At 48.7% G+C, this 22,405-nt stretch overlaps 1 protein-coding gene across 2 annotated transcripts in view; it reads right to left on the bottom strand.

The window, feature by feature from the left end:
- The window catches only part of CARMIL3 (capping protein regulator and myosin 1 linker 3), a 2,002,476-nt gene that overhangs the window by 99,098 nt on the left and 1,880,973 nt on the right, over positions 1-22,405 (bottom strand). For both annotated transcript variants that reach the window (XM_069633925.1, XM_069633924.1), the window contains exon 40: positions 11,420-11,527. In XM_069633925.1, the coding sequence (XP_069490026.1) occupies positions 11,420-11,527 (108 nt within the window). The remainder of the gene's footprint in view (positions 1-11,419; positions 11,528-22,405) is intronic.

A 22,405-nucleotide genomic window follows, 5' to 3' on the forward strand; every position in this document is an offset into this window, starting at 1 on the left:
GAGTACTGCCTGATTCTTGGTGCAAGGCGGTGGTTGTTCCGATATTCAAAAAGGGTAATCGGGACGATCCAAACAACTATCGCCCGATTGCCCTTTTGGATACAATTGGGAAGGTATTTGGATCTTTTCTCCAGAAACGTCTTGCCCACTGGGCGGAAGAAGTTGCAGCGGCCGATCCACGGCAAACTGGATTCACAAAGGGCGTGGGCGTCGAGCTTAACTTGGTGCTTTTGAACTGTCTAAAACTAGACGCACTGAGGTGTAAGAGAAAAGTATACTTCGCCTTTATAGATCTGAGTCAGGCTTTTGACAGTATAAATCGCAATCTGCTGTGGAAAAAACTTTATGCCTGGAAATGTCCAAACGAGCTGTTGGCCCCGTTGATTGCGCTACATTCCAACACATCCATCAGAGTTCGGCTAAATGAGCAAGGTGACTTATCTGATGAGATATTGACAAAACGAGGAGTCAAACAGGGTTGCCCTCTAGCAGCCCAGCTATTTAAGCTCTTCATCTCTGACCTACCTCTATCATTAAGTGATCTAAGAGTCTTTCCCCCGTTGGTGAATGGTCATGAAATAAGTTGGGCTGTTTATGCCGACGATATTGTGTTCATGGACTCTACTCCTATTGGTCTGCAGCGACTACTGAATAAATTCCAGCAATATTGCATGCAAAATGACCTACGAATAAACACCGAAAAGTCAAAAATCATCCAGGTGGGCCAGAATAAATCAAAGAGACCAGGTAAATTTGAATGGAAGATAAAAAATGAACCTCTCGAGTTAAATAACAGTATAAGATACTTAGGTGTCTTGTTCAACACCTCAACTCGAGAATGGGAGTGGTCCCAAGACCTGGTGGCCCGGATGAAAATGTATGCACTACAAGGAGCCAAACTGCATGCAGCGTATGGAAAATTTACTTTAAAACCGGTTCTATCATTTTACCTTCAAAAGGTAATTCCCGCGATAACTTTTGGGAGTGAGACATGTTGGAATCTGCCAGAAGACCTATGGGACAAGCTCGAAGGTAGTTTTTGGCGTAAAGTGCTGAGATTACCAAATAGCTCATCAATTGTGGCAATACGATATGAACTATGTATTGAAGCTCTATATGGAACAGTTCTGTGGAAATCATTCTCCATGTTTAGGAAATTGCGGATGGATACGGTAGCAAAACCGTATGAAATATTGCATTCGGTTTCTGAACACTCATCTGCCTTCTTATTAAAGGAGTGGGAGAGAAAACTACTTCTTGTATTAGAAGATGCTGGAGTTTCGGCAGAGACTGTAATACTTCGCCCCCAAATTGCGAAGAAAAAAATCCGTCATCACAACTGGTTAAGAAACGAAGAATGTAGAAACAAACTGAAAACCGCCCTAAACCTTGGAAGTGCGCTAAATAAACTTGATGCAATTCCAAAATACCTGGCGAAATTCCCATCACAATACCACCGCAACATGTTCCTGCGGATGAGACTCAACCTATACAAAACTAGGGAGATACAGTCTCTGAAGAATGATCCATTGGTGCAGAGGACAGAATGTAGATTCTGCAAACTTGGCCAAGAATCGGTGAGACATCTAATATTGGACTGCGAATCCATTACAGAGCAGCGTAGTCTGCACTTGGATCGCTTTGCTCCCCAGTCAGGAAACATGGATTCCTGGTGGTGTTACCTGATCTCAGGTTTTAACACTCAGTTAACCTGTGCAGTAATAAATTTTATGGATGCACTACACTTAAACAACTTGGAATGTAAGTAGTGACCTCAGTTAGTGAAAACTGAGGATTTGAAGTACAAATGTAACAAAAAGTTTTTCTTTCTTTTGTAATAAACTAATGTTAAAAAAAAAAAAAAAAAAAAAAAAAAAACATCAATACAATGGCAATAAAGGAGCTCAAAGCCCAGATCATTGATAGTTATGCATAATCTCACTTCATAGAACTCTACTTAGCATTTGCTTCCACAGATAGAGTGCTGATGTCACATGAGATGAAAGACTATACCACACGTGGTGAATCTGCCCACAACAAATATATTCGGGCCCGCCAATATTGTACAAAACCCAATTCCTGCAATAAGGGTTGTAAGAGCAAGCCTCTAGCCCTCACATGGATAAGACAAAAAAGTACCATATGGGCCAAGTCTTCGTAGGGCACCTCACACATAGGACAAGACCAGTCAGCATCCCTCTTAGACCAAGCTGCCACCACTGCCCGTAAAGGCATACAGCTAAACTGTGCCCTAGTTATGAGTATGCGATCCACAGGGAACTCTGCCGACAACAGATATCTCTGAACACCCTGGGACATGATTGTCATTAGGCCTCGGTTCTTAGGTTTCAAGAATTCACTGCTTTCTCTGTTCATACTCACAAACTCATAAAAACGGGCAGTTCATACTTTTATCTCTCCACGAGAGAGCATAGTACAAGGTGGGTATAGGTGCATGATATTAATCGCCATGAGCTGTTTCTTAACATGAGACAGCTATGGGACCCTGCCTCCCAAATCCTTGTCAAACAGAGAGATGATCAATTTGTGGGTAAGACTAGCTCTCCCACTGCCCCATAGTCTAAGCCAGTGCAATACTGGCTGCAAGGAAACCACATCCCCAATCAGCTTACAGCCCAATTCCGCATGTAATCTGATATTTGGAGCCAAGGCTTGCAAGCCCACTAGTTCCTTTAAAAAATGGTTCTCCGCTGTCTGAACCGCACTAACATTAGAATAGCCCCACAATTCCATTCCAAATCTGGCAACTGAGGCTGCCTTGTCATTGTATATTTGCAACAACGGATCAATTGGTCTATCTCATTATTAACGAGGATCACAGGTTTTGTTGTCCACCAAGCACCTCCATATACCTGGCTCCTGTAAATTACTCCCGCAATTTATCATTCCCTACAAAATTAGTACAGCTCTTACTCCAGCAGTTGAACGACTGAAATTATCTAAGCTGTGGCCCATTCATCCTGTATTTTATGTCAGTTTAATTAAGCCCTGTCACCCTAAGACCCGCTTCTCTGTTAAAACTTCTCCTGTTTCGGTGCAAGAAGATCTTGGGAATGAGGCTAATACTATTCTTAATCGCCAAGACCAGTCGAGGCATTTGCTATTATCTACTGGAGTGGAAGGGGTACGGCCCAGAAGAGCAAAGCTGAGAACCTGCCACAAACATCCATGGCCCACGACTTCTGCATGAGTTTCATGCCTTGCATCCTCGTGCCCCATAAAGAACACTGGCTTTGCTGAGTGGTACTGTCAGGATCTGGGGACAGATAAGTGTCCGACCTGGAACCTGGCGGTTGCCATGGAGATGTGCAATGCCCATTGGAACGTCCAAAACAAAGCGACGCTGAGTGTGATGACATCATCAACATTCCCGATGCCAGATGCGTCAAACAGCATTGCATCAAACACAAAGCAGCTATTTAAGCCTGAAGCACTCACAGGACAGCTCTTCCCTCTGTTTTCTCACGAGTAGCATTTTTCTTGTGTACATGGTTACCTGACCTGACCTTGCCCTCCTTGTGTTTGGACTGCTTTGGTTCTCCTTCTGCTTTGGTGTTACTGTGTTTGGCTTGCCTGACACCGGATTGCTTTTAGACTGCCATTGGATATGCCATCTGCTTTGGTCTTTCTGTATTTGCCTTACCTGATCCTGGATTGTGTTTGGACTGCCTGTGGATTATCCTACTGCTTTGGTGTTACTGAGTGTTCTCACCTGACCCTGGACAAGGTTTCACCTCTTCTTCTATTGTGTTTCCTGACTCCTTGGTGGCCTGCCTGTTTTTGGGGGGTTTAGACCGCCACAGAGCTCCTTGTCCATTGGAGGGAGGGGGTGACCGGGTTCTTCTTGTACCCTCGGTCTAGATTGCGTCCTTGTGCCACCCTGGTAAGTACCCTGCGGACCTTGCACCTTCTCCTCCCATACTAGGCAACCATTGGGTGGGCGCCTATGGTCTATGCCCCTGCTGGATACGTTGCCCTGTTCTTAAGTCTCTGGTTTCCATCCCTGGTTGTGGTTAAGGTAGGTGTCCTTTCCTCATGCTCTGTATGTTGCTGGTTTGATCTTTGAGGTTTCTGACATGCCCCTATTTCTCTTGCAGCCCCAGGAGAGTGCTTGGTGGCATTTCTCCCACCGCCTTTTTGCCTGAGTCTTCTGCAGCCTGAGTTACTTCAGCCTCATGTACAGTTTTTTTCTGGAGGAAAGTCTTTCTAGTCCTCGCATGCCTGACACAACCCGTTTTGACTTTAGCAACACCAACAACCTCACATACACAGATCCATAAGAGAAGAGCAGCTGATTGAAATGCAACTCTTTGACTGTGTTGTCGGAAGGGTCTCAAGTGTTGTCTCAGACTGTCATGTCCACAAGGTGAAGTGGATCTCTTTTTCTTATACTCCAGTGATGGTGATCCTAATTTGCCCTTGGAGAAACACCTTTTCTTCTTATGCTTCTTTACATCTGCTACCACATCTAAGGACCCATTGTGAAGTCTCTATCCCTTTGAGTGCATTCCTCATAAGAGTCTTGCTGTTTGGAGATACTCCTGACCCCTTAACCAAAGCCACTTACATTTTCCTCACTCTAGAGCACCCCATTTTCAAGGACTCCCACACAACACATACAGTGTTTTCATAGAAGTCCTTGAAACACTTATGACAATTCTTTAACACAAATTCTTAAATGATCATAATTTACATGTATATCACTGTTGGAGTGAAAGGATTCCCTGAAACAACCTCCCGGTATATCAAAGTATAGCTGAGGTGCACATAATTGCCGGTGCCATTTAAGTCTTATGATTCCATCACTTTGGACCAGTGTTGCACTTAGCAGCACCCTGAGATAAATGCAGTCCTCCTTGGCATCATGAGAGCATCAGATAACCCAAAGAGGTGGCTGGGCTCCTTTATGAGATATCAAAGGAGGCAGCTAAGGAAATCATATTCACTAGAAGGAGAAATTACTTACCGGTAATGTTCTTTCTATGGATTCTTCTCCCGCAGATTCCTCATCAGATAGATATCCCTTCCAGCGTCAGCTGCTCAGAACACTTTTCGACAGGGTGGTATAGTGCATTTTGACTCGGCCGTCGATCTGTCTTGACTCGATGTGCCTATTGTCGACTCCGGACGTGACGTCTGTCGCCGTACATATACTGCATCACTACACCACCCCTTACCTCAGTTCCCCACCCTTTTTCCCCCACAAGCTCAGCCACTGCGGAGGAAGACCAAAAGACTGGCAAACAGACAACATGCTACCAAAAAGGTGCAACACAACAAAACTGTTTTCTTTTTTTCTTTTTTGGATGAGGAACAGGACTGTTAGAAGGTATAGAGGCTCACACTTCTGAATGGCAAAAAGTAAAACAATTAGAAACATCTTTCCCACAATAAGCGGACAGTCAACATGCAATACAGGTACTTTCATAGTGTGACTGAATGGGATGGTGATGAGGAATCTGCAGGAGAGGAATCCATAGAAAGAACATTACCGATAAGTAATTTCTCCTTCAATAGATGACTTTTCTCCCGCAGAGTCCTCATCAGATAGACTCCCAAAGCAGTACGTGAACTGGCGGCGGGATGAAAGTCCCTATACCAGAAAGTTCTGAAGCACTGCTCTTCCAAAGCGAGCATCAGCCCCATGTGATACATCCAAATAATAATTCTTGGCAAAAGTGTGCAACGAGGACCAAGTAGCAGGCAGGAAAAAACCTTTAACTGGCACTCTCCTTTGCAGTGCTGAGGATGTCGCTACACCTATTGTGGAGTGCGCCCTGATGACTGATGGAAGTTCTTTCCCTGCGTGCTAATAGCACTCCGCTATACACAGTGTTACCCAGCTAGAGATTGTCTGTTAAGTAACTGCCAATCCTTTTTGTGACAGGGAAAAAGCTACAAACAACTGATCAGCCTTCCTGAATTCAGATGTTCTCGCCACATAGAAATGAGGGCCCTCTGGGGGTCCAACATGTGGAATCTCTCCTCTTCCTTAGAAGGATGAGGAGGAGGGTAGAAAACAGGTAAGTCAATGGTCTGGGAGATCTAAAACTCTGACACGACCTTCGGCAGAAACCTCGCTCGCACTTTCAAAGACACTGGCCCTCATTACAACTCTGGCGGTAGCCGTTCCGTTAAAAACGGTACGGCTGCCGCCAGAGTTGCATTTTTTCCGGCACCCGTGAATGGGCAGAACCGGGTCATGCCGAGTTAGGCGGACCCGGTATTTGCCCATTTTCGGTGTGCCAGAATCAAGAGCCTCCTCATCCCCATTCTGCCCCATAGGGCTGAATGGAGACAGGGACGCCGGATGCACCGGCACAACTCTGCATGTGCCGGTGCATCCGATGTGCTCTGCTAGTAGGAGCCGTTACACCCGCCAGGAAAAACCTGACGAGTGAAAGGGGTCCCGCGAGCCTAGCCCGTAGTATGGCGGTCCGGGAAGTACGGTACCGGCATGCTTACCGGTACCGTACTTCCCAGACCGCCATGCTCGTAATGAGGGCCACTGCCTCCTTAAAGAAACAGAGAAAGGGGGGCCTGCATGACAAGGCCTGCAGCTCACTGACCCTTCTGTCTGATGCGATTGCCATCAAAAGGACAGTTTCAGTGTGAACAGTCTTAGAGAACCGGAGTGCATAGTCTCAAACAGAGCCACCATAAGAAAAGATAAGACCAAATTAAGGTCCCAATCCGAGACAACAAAGGGATGGGCGGAAACGTATTCACAAGACCTTTCAGGGCCATAACTGGGATTGTGAAGAAAGAACCTTGATACAGGGACCTTTTGAAAACAGACAGGGGAGCCAAATACCCTATGACTGTTGTACCTGAAGTGTTGAAGAGGCCAGTGATAGAAGAAACACAATCACTTAAGAAGTGGTGGGGCAAGCAATCAGACCAATCTCCTGTTCCCTACACCACGCCTCAAACCTTCTCCATCTGCATGCATACAACAATCTTGTAGATGGTCTGCGTGCAGCTAGCAGCCCCTCATGTACCTCTACCGAGAGGTCTCGGTCATCATACCTCATCGTCTCAAGAGCCACGGATGTAGGTTGAGGGACTCCGGGTTTGGGTGGAGCACCTGACCTTCTGACTGGGATAAGAGGTCCAGCCGCTGAGGTAACCGCAGAAGTGGGCAGATAGCCAAGTCCAGAAGTTCCTGCTACCATATTCTCCTCACCCAGTCCAGGGCGATCAAGATCATGGTCATTTGAAACCTCCTCAACCTTCTGAAAGCCCACGGGATGATGGGAATCGGGGGGAAGGCATAGTGGAGGTGGAAGAACTACTCCACCAGGAAAGCATTCCCCAGTGCGCCTCTCACCAGGAATTCCCTTGAACGTAACTGTTTGCCCTTCCTGTTGGGAAATGCCACAAACAGATCCACTGATGTGGTACCCCTGTGAGTGAAGACCTCCCCGAGAACTTCCTGACACACCTCCCGCTCGTCTGAGACCATGCCCTGCCTGCTCAGAGCATCCGCCAGTCCGTTCTCAGTCCCCAACAGATGCATTGCTGGGACGGAGATCTGGTTCTCCAGAAACCAGAACCACAGCTGCATCGCCTCCTCGCATAAGGGCAGTAACCTGACACCTCCCTTCTTTCTCAGGTAGTGCATGGCCACTGTGTTGTCCATCATAATTAGGATGCGTTTTCCTACGAGAACACAAAAGCTTTCAGTGCTAGCCTAATAGCTAGCAGCTCCAACCTATTGATGTGCCAACGGCTCCCCATAGCTGACCAAAGTCCGCTCACTAGCTGATCGTTGCAGTGAGCGCCCCAACCCTTCAATTATGCATCCCTGATCACCCTGGCCTGAAGCCACAGAGGCCAGATGGGTTTCCCCACCATCATGTTGTACCTGCTGGCCCACCAAGAAAGATTGTTAGCCACTGACCTGGACATCCTGAGAACATTTTCCAGGGAGCCGAAGTACTGGGACCACTGACACCTTAGTAGCCACTGTGGAAAACGTATTCTCAGCCTGGCCTCTGGCACCAGAAAGATGCAGGATGCCATAAGGCCCAGAAGGTGGAGGAATGAGACCGCTGGCAAGCTGAAATGGTTCAGGAACAGATCGACCATCTGCCTTACACCTGTGGATCTCTCCTCTGGAGGGAAAGCCTTCCCTTCCTGAGTGTCCAGGACTGCTCCGATGAACTGGGCCTCTCCAGAGGTGTTGTGTGAGAATTCTGAAGATTGAGGGAGAAGCCCAGCTTGTGCAGTAGCGAGCAAGTGTCATTGAGATGAGACGAAAATTGCACCGCTGACTTTCCTCGGATAAACTAGTCGTCCAAGTATGGGAACACAGAAACGCCGGACCTCCTCAGGTGCATCACTACTACTGTCATCGGCTTGGTGAAAACCCTGGGAGTGGAGGTCAACCCAAAGGGTAGTGCTTGTCCCCTTTGAGAAATGTCAAAACTTCCTGTGGCAGGTGTGAATAGGCACATGGAAGTACGCATCCTCAAGATCCAATGATGTAAACCAATCCGAAGACTGAAGAGCCAGGAGAATCTCTCCGAGCGTCACCATCTTGAATTTGTCCTACCTCAGGTACTTGTTCAAGGCCTTGAGGTCCAAAATGGGTACCAGGAAATACAGGGAATACCAGCCTGATCCTCTGTGCTCAGGAGGTACCTCTTCCACAGCGACCTTCAATAATAGGGCTCTCAGTTCTTCCTGGAGCCCCTGTTCCGGTTGCTGAGGGGCAGGGGGTGGTCGTCTGGCGGCCTCCGCAAGAAAGGCAGTCAGTTACCCCATTGCATGAGCTGTAGTGCCCAGGCGTCTGATGTTATCTCTCGGTACTGTGGCACATGATCTTGAATCCTCCCACCAACCAGGGAAACGTGGGGGGAGAACTCAAAGCAGTTTTGAAGCCAGAGCCAATCCCACCGCTGCTGCTGAATTCTGCTGGCCCCTAGAAGCTCCCCTGCCCCTACTGGAGCGCAGGAAGCACCTCTGTCCCTGCTTAGGTTGCGTGGGGTGAGTGTTCCTTCTGAACGAGGAAAACCGCTGGTAGACTCTACCCCTGGAGTCGAAGGTGAAGGAAGGTTTAGCTGGTTGCTAAGCAGCCAGGCCCAGCGACTTAACAGTCACCTTGGACTCTCTATATTTTTCAAAGGATTCATCGGCCTTGGGGCGAAGAGATGTTTGCCATCAAAGGCAATGTCCAAAAATCTGTTCTGAACATTAGGGGCAAAACCTGAGCTGTGCAAGTAGGCTTGCCTATGTATCACTGTTGCCGACCCCATCGCCCTACAAACACAATTTGCTATATCCAGACTGGATTCCGGAGACTGGCGGGATACCTCTTTGCCATCATCCACCAAGCAGAGAAACCCCTCCTAAATTTCCCCCTCCGGGATGTGCTCTGCCATTCCTTGAATCGTTCTCCAGAGGACATGTGTATATTTGGGGAATGCACAGGAAGCGTTGGTAGCCTTGAGAGCCATACTGCGATCTGAGAAAATGTTCTTAGCTAAGGCGTCATATTTAGAGGTGGATTTAGAAGGTCTAGTGGAGACAGTGGCTGCCTGGACTACTAATCCTGCTAGTGTTGGATGGGTGGATAGGTGGAGGGGGAGGGGAGTGGATCCTCTCTTGCCGGTTTATACTATTTTGCAAACTCGTAATCCACCGGAGGAAAAGAACAAGGTCTTTGCCACAGTGTGGCAATCGGGTCAGCAATTGCTAAGTTAAATGGCATAGCACTTTCTGTCGGTGGGCCCACATCGAGGATATCAGTGAGCTTGTAAGCCAAAATTGGCTTGGCCGGGGCAGAAAGGCTCAGGGTATCGACCACCCTCTCCACAGTTTGTCTATAGGAGGCATTGGCATGGCGGTAGGTGTGAGCCTGCTGTGTTTCGAGCTCTGGCAAGGTGTCCAAGCTGCAGGCATTTTGTAAATCTCCTGCTAGTGCTTGGAGATCTTCCTGATCAGCACAAAAAGTCTGTGCCACTGGAAGAACCCGCTATCGGCTCAAAGTCATCCCCATCATCTCCAAATATGGAGTGCATAATGTCGAAGAATGAGGTTCTCGACCAGGTAACAATGACTTTCCATATTCAGCACTGATATCAACTTTGACGTTGGCGTGCTGCACAATGGTGCCGCATGCAGATTTCAAAGGTATTGTCGATAAATTGGCAGTCGTCATCGGCCCACAGGGCTTTAAACCCGACACAGTCTCCTTGTTGCCAGACGCACCGGCGTAGCTGGGACTGACAAGGTCTGCTGCTTCGAGGTTTGCACCGTACCCACAGCGTCTGCCATCATCATGTCGATCATCTACTCTTTAAAGGTTTCCCACTCGGCCCTGGTAGTACCTTGGCCGTAGTGGGATTTAACTCTTTCCTCAGACAAATTTGAGTTGTGCCGATGATGATGTCAACATTTCTTTTTGCAGGAAGAGGACGATGAGGAATGACTCCTGAAGTGCGACTGCTTTTTGGCCGTTTTACAGTGCCTGTCCTCTTTCTCCGGGGAGGGATCTTCAGTCTTGTGGCCGGACGACCTTGAAGCGGATCGAGCCGGCAAATTCAACTTAGCAGCTTGCTCCCTCAAAGATTTCCAGTTCATCTTTTGACACCACCTACATTCCTCGGTTACGTGGTCCGCGCCTGGGCACCAAACACAAACACTGTGTGGCATTTTAGAATTGCAGTCGGGACATCTTTTGAAGCCTGATGGTTTTCAGAAAAGACATCACTTTTGAATAAGTGTCGAATACTCGACCGAAAAAAAACTTTCTCTGATGAGAAGAGCCGTTCCTCGAGCAGCATGCTGAGCGCCCAGAAAAAAGGAACTGCAGTACGGGGGCGTAGTGACACAGTATATGTATGCGGCCAACATCACCTCCGGAGTCGATGATCGGCACATCAAGTCAAGACAAATTGATGGCTGAGTCGAGATGCACTACGCCCCCTGTCAAAAAGTCTTCCAAGCAGCTGACGCTGGAAGGGATATCTATCTAATGAGGAATCTGTGGTAGAAAAGCAATCCATTGAAATGTGTGCTTAAGTATGTGTGTATGTGGAAGAGAGGAAGAGGTGTAGAGAGAGGGACTGAGGGAGGAAGAGGGAAAAGGAGAGAGAGGTGAGCGGGGAGACAAGGGGTGAAAGAGTATTGAGGCAACAATGGGGAGAGATGAAAATTCCAACTGAGGCATCAATGGGTAGAGATGAAAATACCAAACCAAAAGGCCCAGTCCCTTGTCTAGCTTCATCTCTTCTTTTTCAAACACAGTGGTGATCAATTGTACTCGTAAGTGGCCAAGTAATACATACACATATACGATGCATGAAGTTCAACTGCACTGTGCAGAGGGCAGAATGCCCTAGGTGCTTCTGTAAGAGCCATATGCAGGCTCTGCATATATGCAAACACTCACCAGGGGACTTGTCTGTGGGCTTGAAGCGCAGACTCATGGCCAATCTACGCTGAGGCACTTTTCTCTCGCTGGATTCTGGTAATTGAACTTTGCTCTCTTTGTCATTGCCTGAAAACCCCAAAATTCCAAAGACATGTTATTGCAGGGTTAGACAGAATAACTGAAAGCCAGTTAACATTTCTGCTAACAATTTCCTTTGTCATTTGTACAACTAGAGGGTGAGAAAAATGTATCCAACAGTGGCGGAATCCAGGATTTAAAAAGTCTCCTGGGACATTTGAAGATTGGAATTTGGGAAAGGGTGACAAGAGAAACTAGTAGATAGGGACAGAGATTTATTTTTAAAATAGTGCACTTTGTTGTGATGTAGTAGTGCTTGGGATCCAGCATATCTTTGAAAAAGAACAAGTAACCTGTGTATAAACTGCACTTCTGGTGCCGTTTTAGGGTCAAGCAGGGTCTTTCTAATGGCCGTTGGCATGTCCAAGCCCAATCCAACATGGGCATCTCTCTTCTAGGTATCGCCACCACAGCAGAATGAAGCCGCTGCAGCAGCATTGCAAGTGCACTTTCTTAGTTATCACAGCAGAGACAGATCTTTTCCACCCTCTTCAACAGCACCAGCAAATCCCCCTGGAGCACTGAAAGACTGTGTTGGTACCATTGAAAACACAGTAGACATAGGGTTGGGTCAGTCACAAGCCATGATCCTAGCATGCTAATCACCCAAGCCCAGCCTAACCGGACTTTCAGAGGCACCAGCATGTTGGTAATTCTGGTATCTATCTTCTCTTTTGACTTCTCAGGCAAGCTCCCAGCTGCGCCCCCCCCCCAGTGGCAGAAAAGTTTCTGAAGATCAGCTGTGGATAGTATATCATCCATGAGGAATCAGTGGGAGGAAAGTATAATCAGAGTCTAATTAACACCCATTAATTAGCAACAGTAATTCTTTTGGGGTGGGGCAGGTAAACTCCCCTACAGCCTTCAAAAGTGAAATACGTTAATTAATTGGGGGTTACCTTGCATGTGAAATGACTACAAAGTGTGGAAATGTGAAAGCCCAATAAATCTGATAACACAAAAACACAAACTACTTCCCACTTTTCTCACTGATTCGCTTCTAAATTATCTTAAAAATTAGAAATCGTAGGAATCCAACATTCTGCGCAATAAAAGAAAACAAATTCCAATATTTATAAAATATACAGAAATAAGGTGATAATTTGTTCTATTCCAGATTTGAGATGCTCTGAAAGTCCTGATATTTTCGCTCATATCTTTTTGCATTCTTGTACAGTACTGTTAGATTTATGTCACTGTAAATGCAGGACAAGTGAAAAATGCAAAGTGATTGAAGCCCAAAACATTGAGGATTACATGCCGCAGAATGCCTGGGGCATATTCGTATGTACTACACACAACAAACACACCCTGACCTGAGCTTGCAGAGGCATTTTTTTTTCATCTTGATTTTTATTGGCATTTTCATAAAGTAAACAAAACAACACATGTAACGAACCCCCCACTCCCCCCCTCCTCCCTGACCCAGGATTCACGGTTAGTCCAGTGCAGCAGTTCTTCTCCAAAGGTTGTCCAACCTGTCACCCTCCCCTCTACCAAGCCCTAAATGGTTCGGCTGAAATTACATAGCTTGCCCCTTCATATGTCTTCTTCAACAGAGGTGTTTATTATACCAAAAGGTTGCATGCTCCGCAGGCCCCACTGCTGCCTTGTACCATCAACCAGATATGAGAGAAGTGCGTCCCAGTCCGACCTGAAACTCAGGTGGTCTCCATGACCACATTTTTTCCACCCACTCATGGTCCTGCGGCAGGTCCTTTGCTTTCCATCTGCGAGCTAGGACCATAGTAGCCGCCATCATCATTATTGCGTAAAGCTTGCGGCCCGCCTTAGACTTAATCGCTGCTAGGACCCCCCCAGGCCCAGCATCGCCAGCCCCTTGTTCCCCCCGTAGTGAAGACCCAAAATTGTTTGAGTACGTCCCATATCCCCGTCCAATAAGTCTCAAGTTATGGGCACTCCCACCACATGTGCTCCCAAGTTCCCACTGCACCACATTCTCTCCAGCAAAGAGGGGATGCCCCATGGTACATTTTGTGGAGTTTAGAGGGGGTCATGTGCTATTGGGTGAGCAGCTTCATCCACTATCCCTAATTTGAAGTGATCGTTGTTGCCGGCCAATCCAGGGTTAATGTTGGCCCCCGCCGTTGGATAGGCGGGGCCAGTGACGTTGCCATTGGGGGAACGGGGAGTTATGGGTAAGGCGCGAGAAGCGCCAGTTAACGGTTTGTACTGATACAATAAAGACGTGTTACAAACCTCACCGTGTGTGTGTGTCCTCCTTTGGCCTAGAGACAGGCAATACTGGGGACGAAGGTCGTTCCCGCACTCACCGGAGTCCTCCTTCCAGCTGTCCGCTGCATTGCTCAGGCGTAGACGCCTCACCGAGCCTCCTCCTCCTTCAAAGTCCCAGAGTGCGGGTGCGCCGACCTGGGCAAGCCGCCATGTCTCCTCCTCCTCCTTCGTCGCACACAGAAGCCGCGGCATCTTGTCACGGCAACGTGCCAGGCCCTCCACTCCCCCTGCGCACACGAAGCCGCAAATGCGCGGAGAGTGTGCCGGGTCCTGGCAGTCCGCCAGACCCCACAAAGATACGCACGTGGGCGGTTCCCACCCACACAGTTCACCCGCGGACGCCAGCACTTTCTCCTCACACGAGCAACGTTTTGCTCCACAAAAAACAATTTAAAGCAAATAGACAGTGCTATGAGATGGTTGCCAGTCATTTGGTCGAAATCAATTGGTCGACTGGACAACTGGTCGAATCAATTTGGTCGAAAACCAAATGGTCGAATTTTTTTTTTTTTTTTTTTTACCCCTTTTTTTTTTTTTTTTGGGGGGGTCCCCCCCCCAACCCCCTTTTTTTTTTTTCTTTCTTTCTTTTCTTTTTAACACGAAAACCCACAAAACACATATATAAATAAAAAAAAAAAATTCGACCATTTGGTTTTCGACCAAATGACGTCGACCAAATTGCAGTCGACCAGTTTGTAGTCGACCAAATGACTGGACACCCTATGAGATCCATGTGCTCACGGACTTCCCCTGCGACAGCTCATACTCACACGGATGAGTGTGCCATTTGTCAATACCCAGAGGGCCAGACCATACAGTATCATCACGGCACAACAGGCCTAGCAGCAGGGCACGAGGACACCTGCACCTGATCAGCCTACTGTCGTGCACCCTGAATCAAGCGCCCACGGGCAGAGCAGTCTCCACTATGCACACGCTGGTAGGGCGTGCAGGGCCTTTACCTGACCAGAAACATGAGCAACCCTACGTCCCCCCAGCCTGCTCGCGCAGCAAAGTCCATTCAACTGCGGATGCCTCCACCATTCAACATGACGCCCCAGGCCATGAAAGGGCCCAGGTGGACTGAATGGATGGAGGATTTTCAGCACTTCGTGAGGGGGTCAGGAGATGGTGACTCCCCCAACATCAGAGACATTTTTCTGAACCTAGTAGGTGGAGAAATAATAAAGACTATCGTGAAAACAATCCTCTCAGCTGAACAGAACAATTTCACAGAACTGATCAAAGCACTAGACAAAATCTTTATCATTGAAATGAACCGAGACTACGAAAGATACTTATTCAACCAATGCTCGCAAATGCCACAGGAGACAGTGGACGAATTCATAACCCGCCTAAGAGTAAAAGGGGCACACTGCCAGTCGACGGGTTTTCAACAACCTTGCTCCTTAGGGTGGCTGGGAGGCAATACGGCTGAGGGTTATAGAAGGCTGCCTGTCCCCCGCACTCAAAAAGCAACTTTTGAAAAAGCCTCTCACCATCCCTAAGGTCAGTGAGCTCGCCCGCATCTATGAGAGGGTCGACACCCAGGCCGCATCCAGGGGCAGCGCCGGCAACCCCAAAAAAGACACCAATGAACTCATTGCAGCCATACAGCCACCTCGCCAGGGTGACAGAGGTTCACACCCATACAGACTACAAGGCCCACAAGCCCCGCGCCAACAGAGACAATGCTATCGCTGCAGAATGACTTTTCCGCATTCAGGGTCATGTCCGGCCTTATCACAACGCTGCACCAATTGAGGGAGAGAAGGACATTTTCATTCAGTGTGCAGAGAAGGGATACCGTTCCCCCCGACGCGCCCGCAAGCGCCCACCAGGACAGCATTCCGACCACCATCCCCACAATATAGACAACCAAGAAATTATCAACAGGGGTAACGGCGATACATCAGAGCGATCGATGAATACCAAGAACCAGATTACCCGCCAATACCCGACCAGGCGGATCAAGCTCGATACTTCATGGATGAATATGACAACCCACCGGCAGAGTACAGGGCTGAAGAATTCTATCAGGACGATCCAGCGACTGCCTACAATACACCTTATGATCCATACAATCAAGACGAGTTTGTCAACCTCATACTCGACAAAGAGGAAGCCAGAGAAGCCCCCAAGATTATGATCAAGATGGGAAACTGCAAATTTCAATTCATGGTAGATTCCGGAGCAACTGTAAATATCATGGGTGAGCAAGACTATGCCAGGATACCGAACCCGCCAGTGCTCGACCCATCACACTCACAAATCTTTCGGTGGGGAGCTGCCAAACCTCTGCAGACCGTGGGACATTTCGCACGCGGTTTCTTCCTGAACGGCCGCCAAGTGGACACTACCATCCATGTCATTCGCTCGCTTGCCAGGATCCGGTGCCTGCTCAGCTATCACACAGCATCTCGCCTTGGTTTGATCGAAATTCACGTGAAGGCAGGAGACACCATAACCCCAACTTCGAAGAAACATTACCCGAAAGACTCCATCGGCACAATCGCGTGCAACCAATCCCAGAACCTCATCACGCAGGGAGATATCACAAGGAAATTCCCAAAACTATGCTCAGGTCTAGGAAAGCTCAAGGCCCCCCCATTAAACTCCACATTGACCCCTCGGTAAGACCGGTGCCACAACACCACAGAAGAGTTGGTTTCCACCTCCAGGAGACAGTGTCAAGAGCACACCAACAACCGCTCTCCAATGGCATCATCGAACCTGCAACTGGATAGACACCATGGGTGTCCCCCCTCGTGATCGTACCTAAGGAAGGTGGCAAGATACATTTGTGCGTGGACATGAGGGTAGCCAACACTGCCATCCAACACAAGAGGCATCCAGGTCCGTACATCGAGGACATGATAGTGCAACTAAATAATGCCCAGATGTTCTCCAAACGCGACCTAATCCAAGGCTACCATCAATTGGAGTTGCATCCTGACTCCAGAGCGATCACGACCTTCGCAACGCATGATGGACTATTCATGTACCAGAGACTATATTTCAGAATCTCGTCCACAGCCGAGATTTTTCAGGAAGCCATACGCCAAATCATCAGACCCATTCAGGGCGCCCTGAACTATAGCGACAACATTTTTGTGTTTGGATCATCAAAGGAATCTCATGACAGAGCACTGCATGCCACCTGTGAAGCGCTGCAAGCGGCGGGCCTCACGCTTAACATTACCAAGTGCCATTTCAGCAAAATGAAGCTCAAATTCTTCGGACACATCTTTTCCAGTGAGGGGATGATGCCAGACCCCGACAAAGTCGACACGATCACCAAATTAAGCGAACCTCAGCAGGTTGCGGATGTCCGCTCCTTTCTGGGCATGGCAGGGTACTGCGCAAGATACATACCTCACTATGCATCCCTCACTGAACCACTCAGGAGACTTCTTCAAAAAGAGGCAGTGTTTGAATGGACTCCTGCATGTCAACAGGCTTTCACTGACATCAAGCAAGCACTCACCGAGGCCCACCGCCTCGCCTATTTCAACCCGTCGTGGCACACAGAGGTGGTGGCGGACGCAAGCTCAGTTGGCCTCGGAGCCATCCTGGCCCAAACCAGTGGTGCAGATGTCAACCCTAGGCACGTGGTTGCCTATGCAAGCAGGGCCTTGTCAACCCCAGACATGGCCTACTCCCAAGCAGAAAAAGAGAGCCTGGCTGCAGTCTGGGCGTGTGAGCATTTTCACAACTTCCTAATTGGGAAAAAATTCACCCTAGTTACAGACCACCAAGTACTTCTCTCCCTGTTTGGGAACCCGCACATCAAGATGCCCCCAAGGATCGAACGGTGGTGCATTCATCTGCAAGAATACAATTACGACATCATCCACCGACCCGGGGGTGAACTTAACCCAGCTGACTACTTGTCGCTACACCCAGTAGGAGCCCCAATAACTCGGAAAGGGGATGTTGCCTACGTACATTACATTGGTTCAAACTCACTACCACCGGCTTTGTCACTTGAGACGGTCGCTGCTGCATCGGCCGCAGACCCCACAACAACCACTCTCGCCATCAGCCTCACGATGACCAGCAAATGGAGAGACCACCAGAGAGCAATGCTGGCACACCCGGGAGTGAGCAAGCAAGAAATTGAGAAACTAGCTAGAGTGCACAAAGGACAACAACATCCTACTCAGTGGGTGCCGGATCGTCATCCCAGCCACCCTAAGGAGCAAGGTTGTTCGCACCGCCCACGAAGGGCACAGAGGGGCCTAAAACACAAAAAAACAGCTGAGGCGCCATGTTTGGTTCCCATTCCTAGGCGCCGCAGTCGATGAGTGGGTGAAGAACTGTCACGCCTGTCAGTGCACGTCACCAGAAGAAACCCCTGCCCCGCTACAACACACGCAGATATCTGATCGCCTTGGGAGCGAGTAGCCATGGATTTCTATGGGCCCACGGAAGTGGGTGACTATCTCCTACTCCTGATAGATGAACATTCAAGATATCCAATAGTCAAAAAGGTTGCCACCACAGCTTTCCCCCAAGTAGCAGCGGTATTGGAAGAAGTACTCAGCGAATGGGGGATCCCCAAAATAATCAAATCCGACAATGGACCACCGTTCTGTGGACATGAATTTGGGACCTTGGCCAAACACTTAGGTTTCAGTCACATGAAGATAACTCCTCGCCACCCGCAAGCGAATGGGATGGCGGAACGCTTCATGGCATCAATAAAAAAAGACAATACAAAGAGCCAGGGTTGAAGCAGTCAACCCACACCAAGCATTATGCCAACTCCTGCGAGACTATCGGAACACACCACACGAGGCCACAAACAAGACACCCGCCGAGCTCATGCTCCGTTACTAAGTGTGAACCCGCATCCCACGTAACCCGTCAGGTGCAGAGCCTCCAGATGCAGAAATTCTCCGAAGAGACGCAGAAGCAAAAGAAAGAGCAAAACGAGACAGTGATGCTAGGCGCAGAGCAGCTCCAAGAGACTTCCACATCAGTGATGAAGTACTAGTACAACAGCCAACGCCCAGGAAGACAGACTCGCGGTTCACCCCAAGCCCCATGAGGATCACCGCAGTAAGAGGGACGATGGTGACAGCCGAAGATCAAGACAAAGCCATTACAAGGAACTGTCAGCAGTTTAGACATTACATCAAAAGAGAAGATACAGAGATACCTCAAAGACCTGTTACTCCGGAACCATGGGCTCTGAGGGATGACCTGTGGACACCTCCTGAGGGAGATCCTGGAGGGACAGACCAAGACATGGCAATCCAGGACACATCGGGGGTCAGTAGCCCAAGATGGGCGACCTCGTCGGACAATCAAGAAACCGACGCGACTAGTCGAAGAATGTTAAGTTGATGTTCGGATCTATTTGTCCAGGGGTGGTGTTGCCGGCCACTCCAGGGTTAATGTTGGCCCCCGCCGTTGGATAGGCGGGGCCAGTGACGTTGTTGTTGGGGGAATGGGGAGTTATGGGTAAGGCGCGAGAAGCGCCAGTTAACGGTTTGTACTGATACAATAAAGACGTGTTACAAACCTCTTTGTGTGTGTGCATCCTGTGCATCCTTCTTTGGCCTAGCTACAGGCAACAATCGTGTTAGCTTTGGTATTTGCTTCCATAACCAACTCCAGTCGTCGCCTTCAATGGTGGACCCAGTAGCTAGTTCCCAGTTCTTCACATAGACTAGCCGTGGAGGGTCCTCTCCTGCTTTCATGTGTCTATATATGGCTGTGATCAGATGCTTGTCCCCCGAGTCCCTGCAGAGAAATCTTTCAAAGGGGGTTTGTTGTCGAGTTGCTGCTTGCTTTATGATGGGATGGTTGAGCCAATGTCGAAGCTGACAGTATCGGTACCTTTCTTTTTCATCGAGCGCAAAGTCCATCTTACACTGTTCGAACTGCTTTACCTGCCCCCCCCCCCGAACATGTCCCGTACCATCCTTCACCCCCGTTGATGCCAACGTTGAAAATCAGATGTGTTATGGCCAGGAGCGAACTGTGGGTTATTAAATAATGGGTTAAAGGGCGATGGATGCGATGTTAGGTGGGCTTGTTGCACTGCCTCATCCCAGGTACTGGCTACCACGGCTAGAATTGCACCACTATACAACGGAAACGGCCTGTCCTGTTTCGGCTTCCACAAGACCCCTTTAAGGTCCTCCCCCAGGACCGCCCTGTCCATGGGCCTCCATATCTTCCCCCGGTCGTCTTTTTACCAGTCCCGGAGAACCTTCAGTTGGGCCGCCCTATAGTACCCCCTGAAGTCAGGTGATCCCATGCCCCCGCGGTCAGTGGGAGCTCTCATCACCCTAGCCGCTATCCTTGGGGGTTTATTGGCCCACACGAACCTGCTGACAATTTTGTTCAGTGACCTGAAGAAGGCTGGCGGGACGTACGCCGGCAAAGCAGCAAAGTGATACAAGAGCTTTGGGAGTACAGTCATTTTTAAGGTGTTTTAATATGACCTAGCCAAGAAATCGCTAAGGGCCCACAGTCAATCATCTTACTCTTTAACTTCTCCAGAAGGGGTGGATAATTCGCCTGATACAACTGTTCCACATTTGTTATCAATTTTACTCCCAGATCGGTGAGAGAATGCTCCTATCTATAGGGAGAGGTATGCTTTAAGGAGTGGGCTTCTGGAATCGGGATTGTGAGGTTGAGAATTTCTGTTTTAGAAGCGTTTATTTTCAGGCCCGCCATGCTACCAAAGTGAGCTAATTCAGCTTCCACTGCAGGAATCGCAGTGCTAGGGAGGGTCAATGAAAGTATCATATCATCAGCGAAGGCTGTAATTTTGTGCACTTCCCCTGCAAAGGGAATACCAGTTATGAGTGAGTTGGAGCGCACCGCTTCAAGGAATGGTCCAGATGAAAGGCATACAATATTGGGGACAGAGGGCATCCCTGCTTGGTGCCCCTCTCAACTAGCACCGGTTCACACTGTTGTCCGTTCACCGCCAGTCTGAGGGTGGGATGTCTATAATTGGCTCTAATCTTATCCATACATTTGGGGCCAAAACCCACCCTGACCATGGTTGCGGAGAGGAATCCCCACTCCACCCGATCAAACGCCTTCTCCGCGTCAATTGCCATCAGGAGAGCGGGGACGCCCTTCTTGTGGGCCTTCTCTATTAAGTGGGCCAACCTTCTGACGTTGTCTGTGGTTTGTCTACCTCTGACAAATCCCGACTGATCCGGGAGAACTAGGTTTGGGAGCAAATGATCTAATCTTTTTGCTAAGATCTTGGCATGTATTTTAGAATCAACAGTGATTAAAGCTATGGGGCGATAGGAGGTGTACTCGGTTGGGTCCTTGCCCTTTTTAAGAATGAGGACGACTTTCGCCTCCTCCATTGTTCCCGTGATTGCGCTATCCCGCCCTTTTTGATTTAAGAGCTGTGTCAGAATGGGGGTTAGGGTTTCCCTATGCAGTTTGTAGAATTCTGCCACATAGCCATCCGGGCCCGGTGACTTAAGATTAGGTAGAGCTCTGATTGCCTCCCTGACTTCATCCTCTGTAATGTCCCTTTCGAGTGTTTCCATCTCTTCTTGGGTTATACGGGGCAATGTAACCCTATCTAGGTACTCTAGATGGGAGGACAGCTCCAGGGTATCAGACGCATACAGCGTGGAATAGAATCGGGCAAATTCCCTTAAGATGTCCTCATTTTTAGTGCTGGTGCTCCCTCCTTCCACCTTAATTTTCAATATTGTCTTCTCCCTCTGGTCCTTTCTAAGCATTCTCGCGAGCAGTCGGTCTGCCTTATTGCCTTTAATATAATATTTCTGCCTAAGACGTAATAGACTTCGTTCAGCAGCTCTGGTCTGGATCAGGTCCAGCTGAGCCCGATTCGCCCTGAACGCCCTTTTAGTAGCCGGGGTCTGATTTATTCCCATTTTTGCAGTTACCCCCCTGAGTGCTTCCTCCGGGCGTGCCTCCTCTACTCTTAGTTCTCTATCCCTTCTCGCCTTAAGCGCTATTATCGCTCCTCTCAGGGTCGCCTTAAAGGCGTCCCACTGAATCTGGGGTGTTGTGTCCTCTATTGGGTTCTCCGCAAAGAAACGTTCCATTTCCTCTTCGATCTCTTGGACCAGAACTTTATCTTTGAAGAGGGCGGAGGGATAGTACCATTTCCATAGTCCCGGGGGTCTGAACTTCCCTTTCAGGGTTATAATCAAGGGGACATGGTCGGAGAGGATAGTGGAGCCCATGGTGATATCCAGCGCCCTTCCCAGAAGGGTAGCAGACAGTCAGATATAGTCTATTCTTGAGTGGGACCGGTGCGCATGTGAATAAAAAGTATGCCCTCCAGCCTCCCACCGTATCTCACGCCACGCATCCACTAAGCCCAGGTTACTGATTTTCTCCTTCAGATCTTGTGTCGTTCTCCCTTGTGGGCCTCCCCATCCCGACGATCTATCAATTTGCCGGGTCCCACGCAATGTTGAAATCGCCAGTAAGGACAATAGGGGACTCAGCGAACTTCTCAAGTTTTCCCAATGCGCTCTGAATAAAGGGGTCTTGAGTCGTATTTGGGGCATATATCGTCGCCACAGTGAGAGAGAGATCATTGCCCTCCAGGGATACTGCCAGGAACCTTCCTTGGTCGTCTAC

This window comes from Ambystoma mexicanum, chromosome 13 (genome assembly GCF_040938575.1).
Source record: "Ambystoma mexicanum isolate Mex_15411 chromosome 13, UKY_AmexF1_1, whole genome shotgun sequence".
Classification (NCBI taxonomy): Eukaryota; Metazoa; Chordata; class Amphibia; order Caudata; family Ambystomatidae; genus Ambystoma; species Ambystoma mexicanum.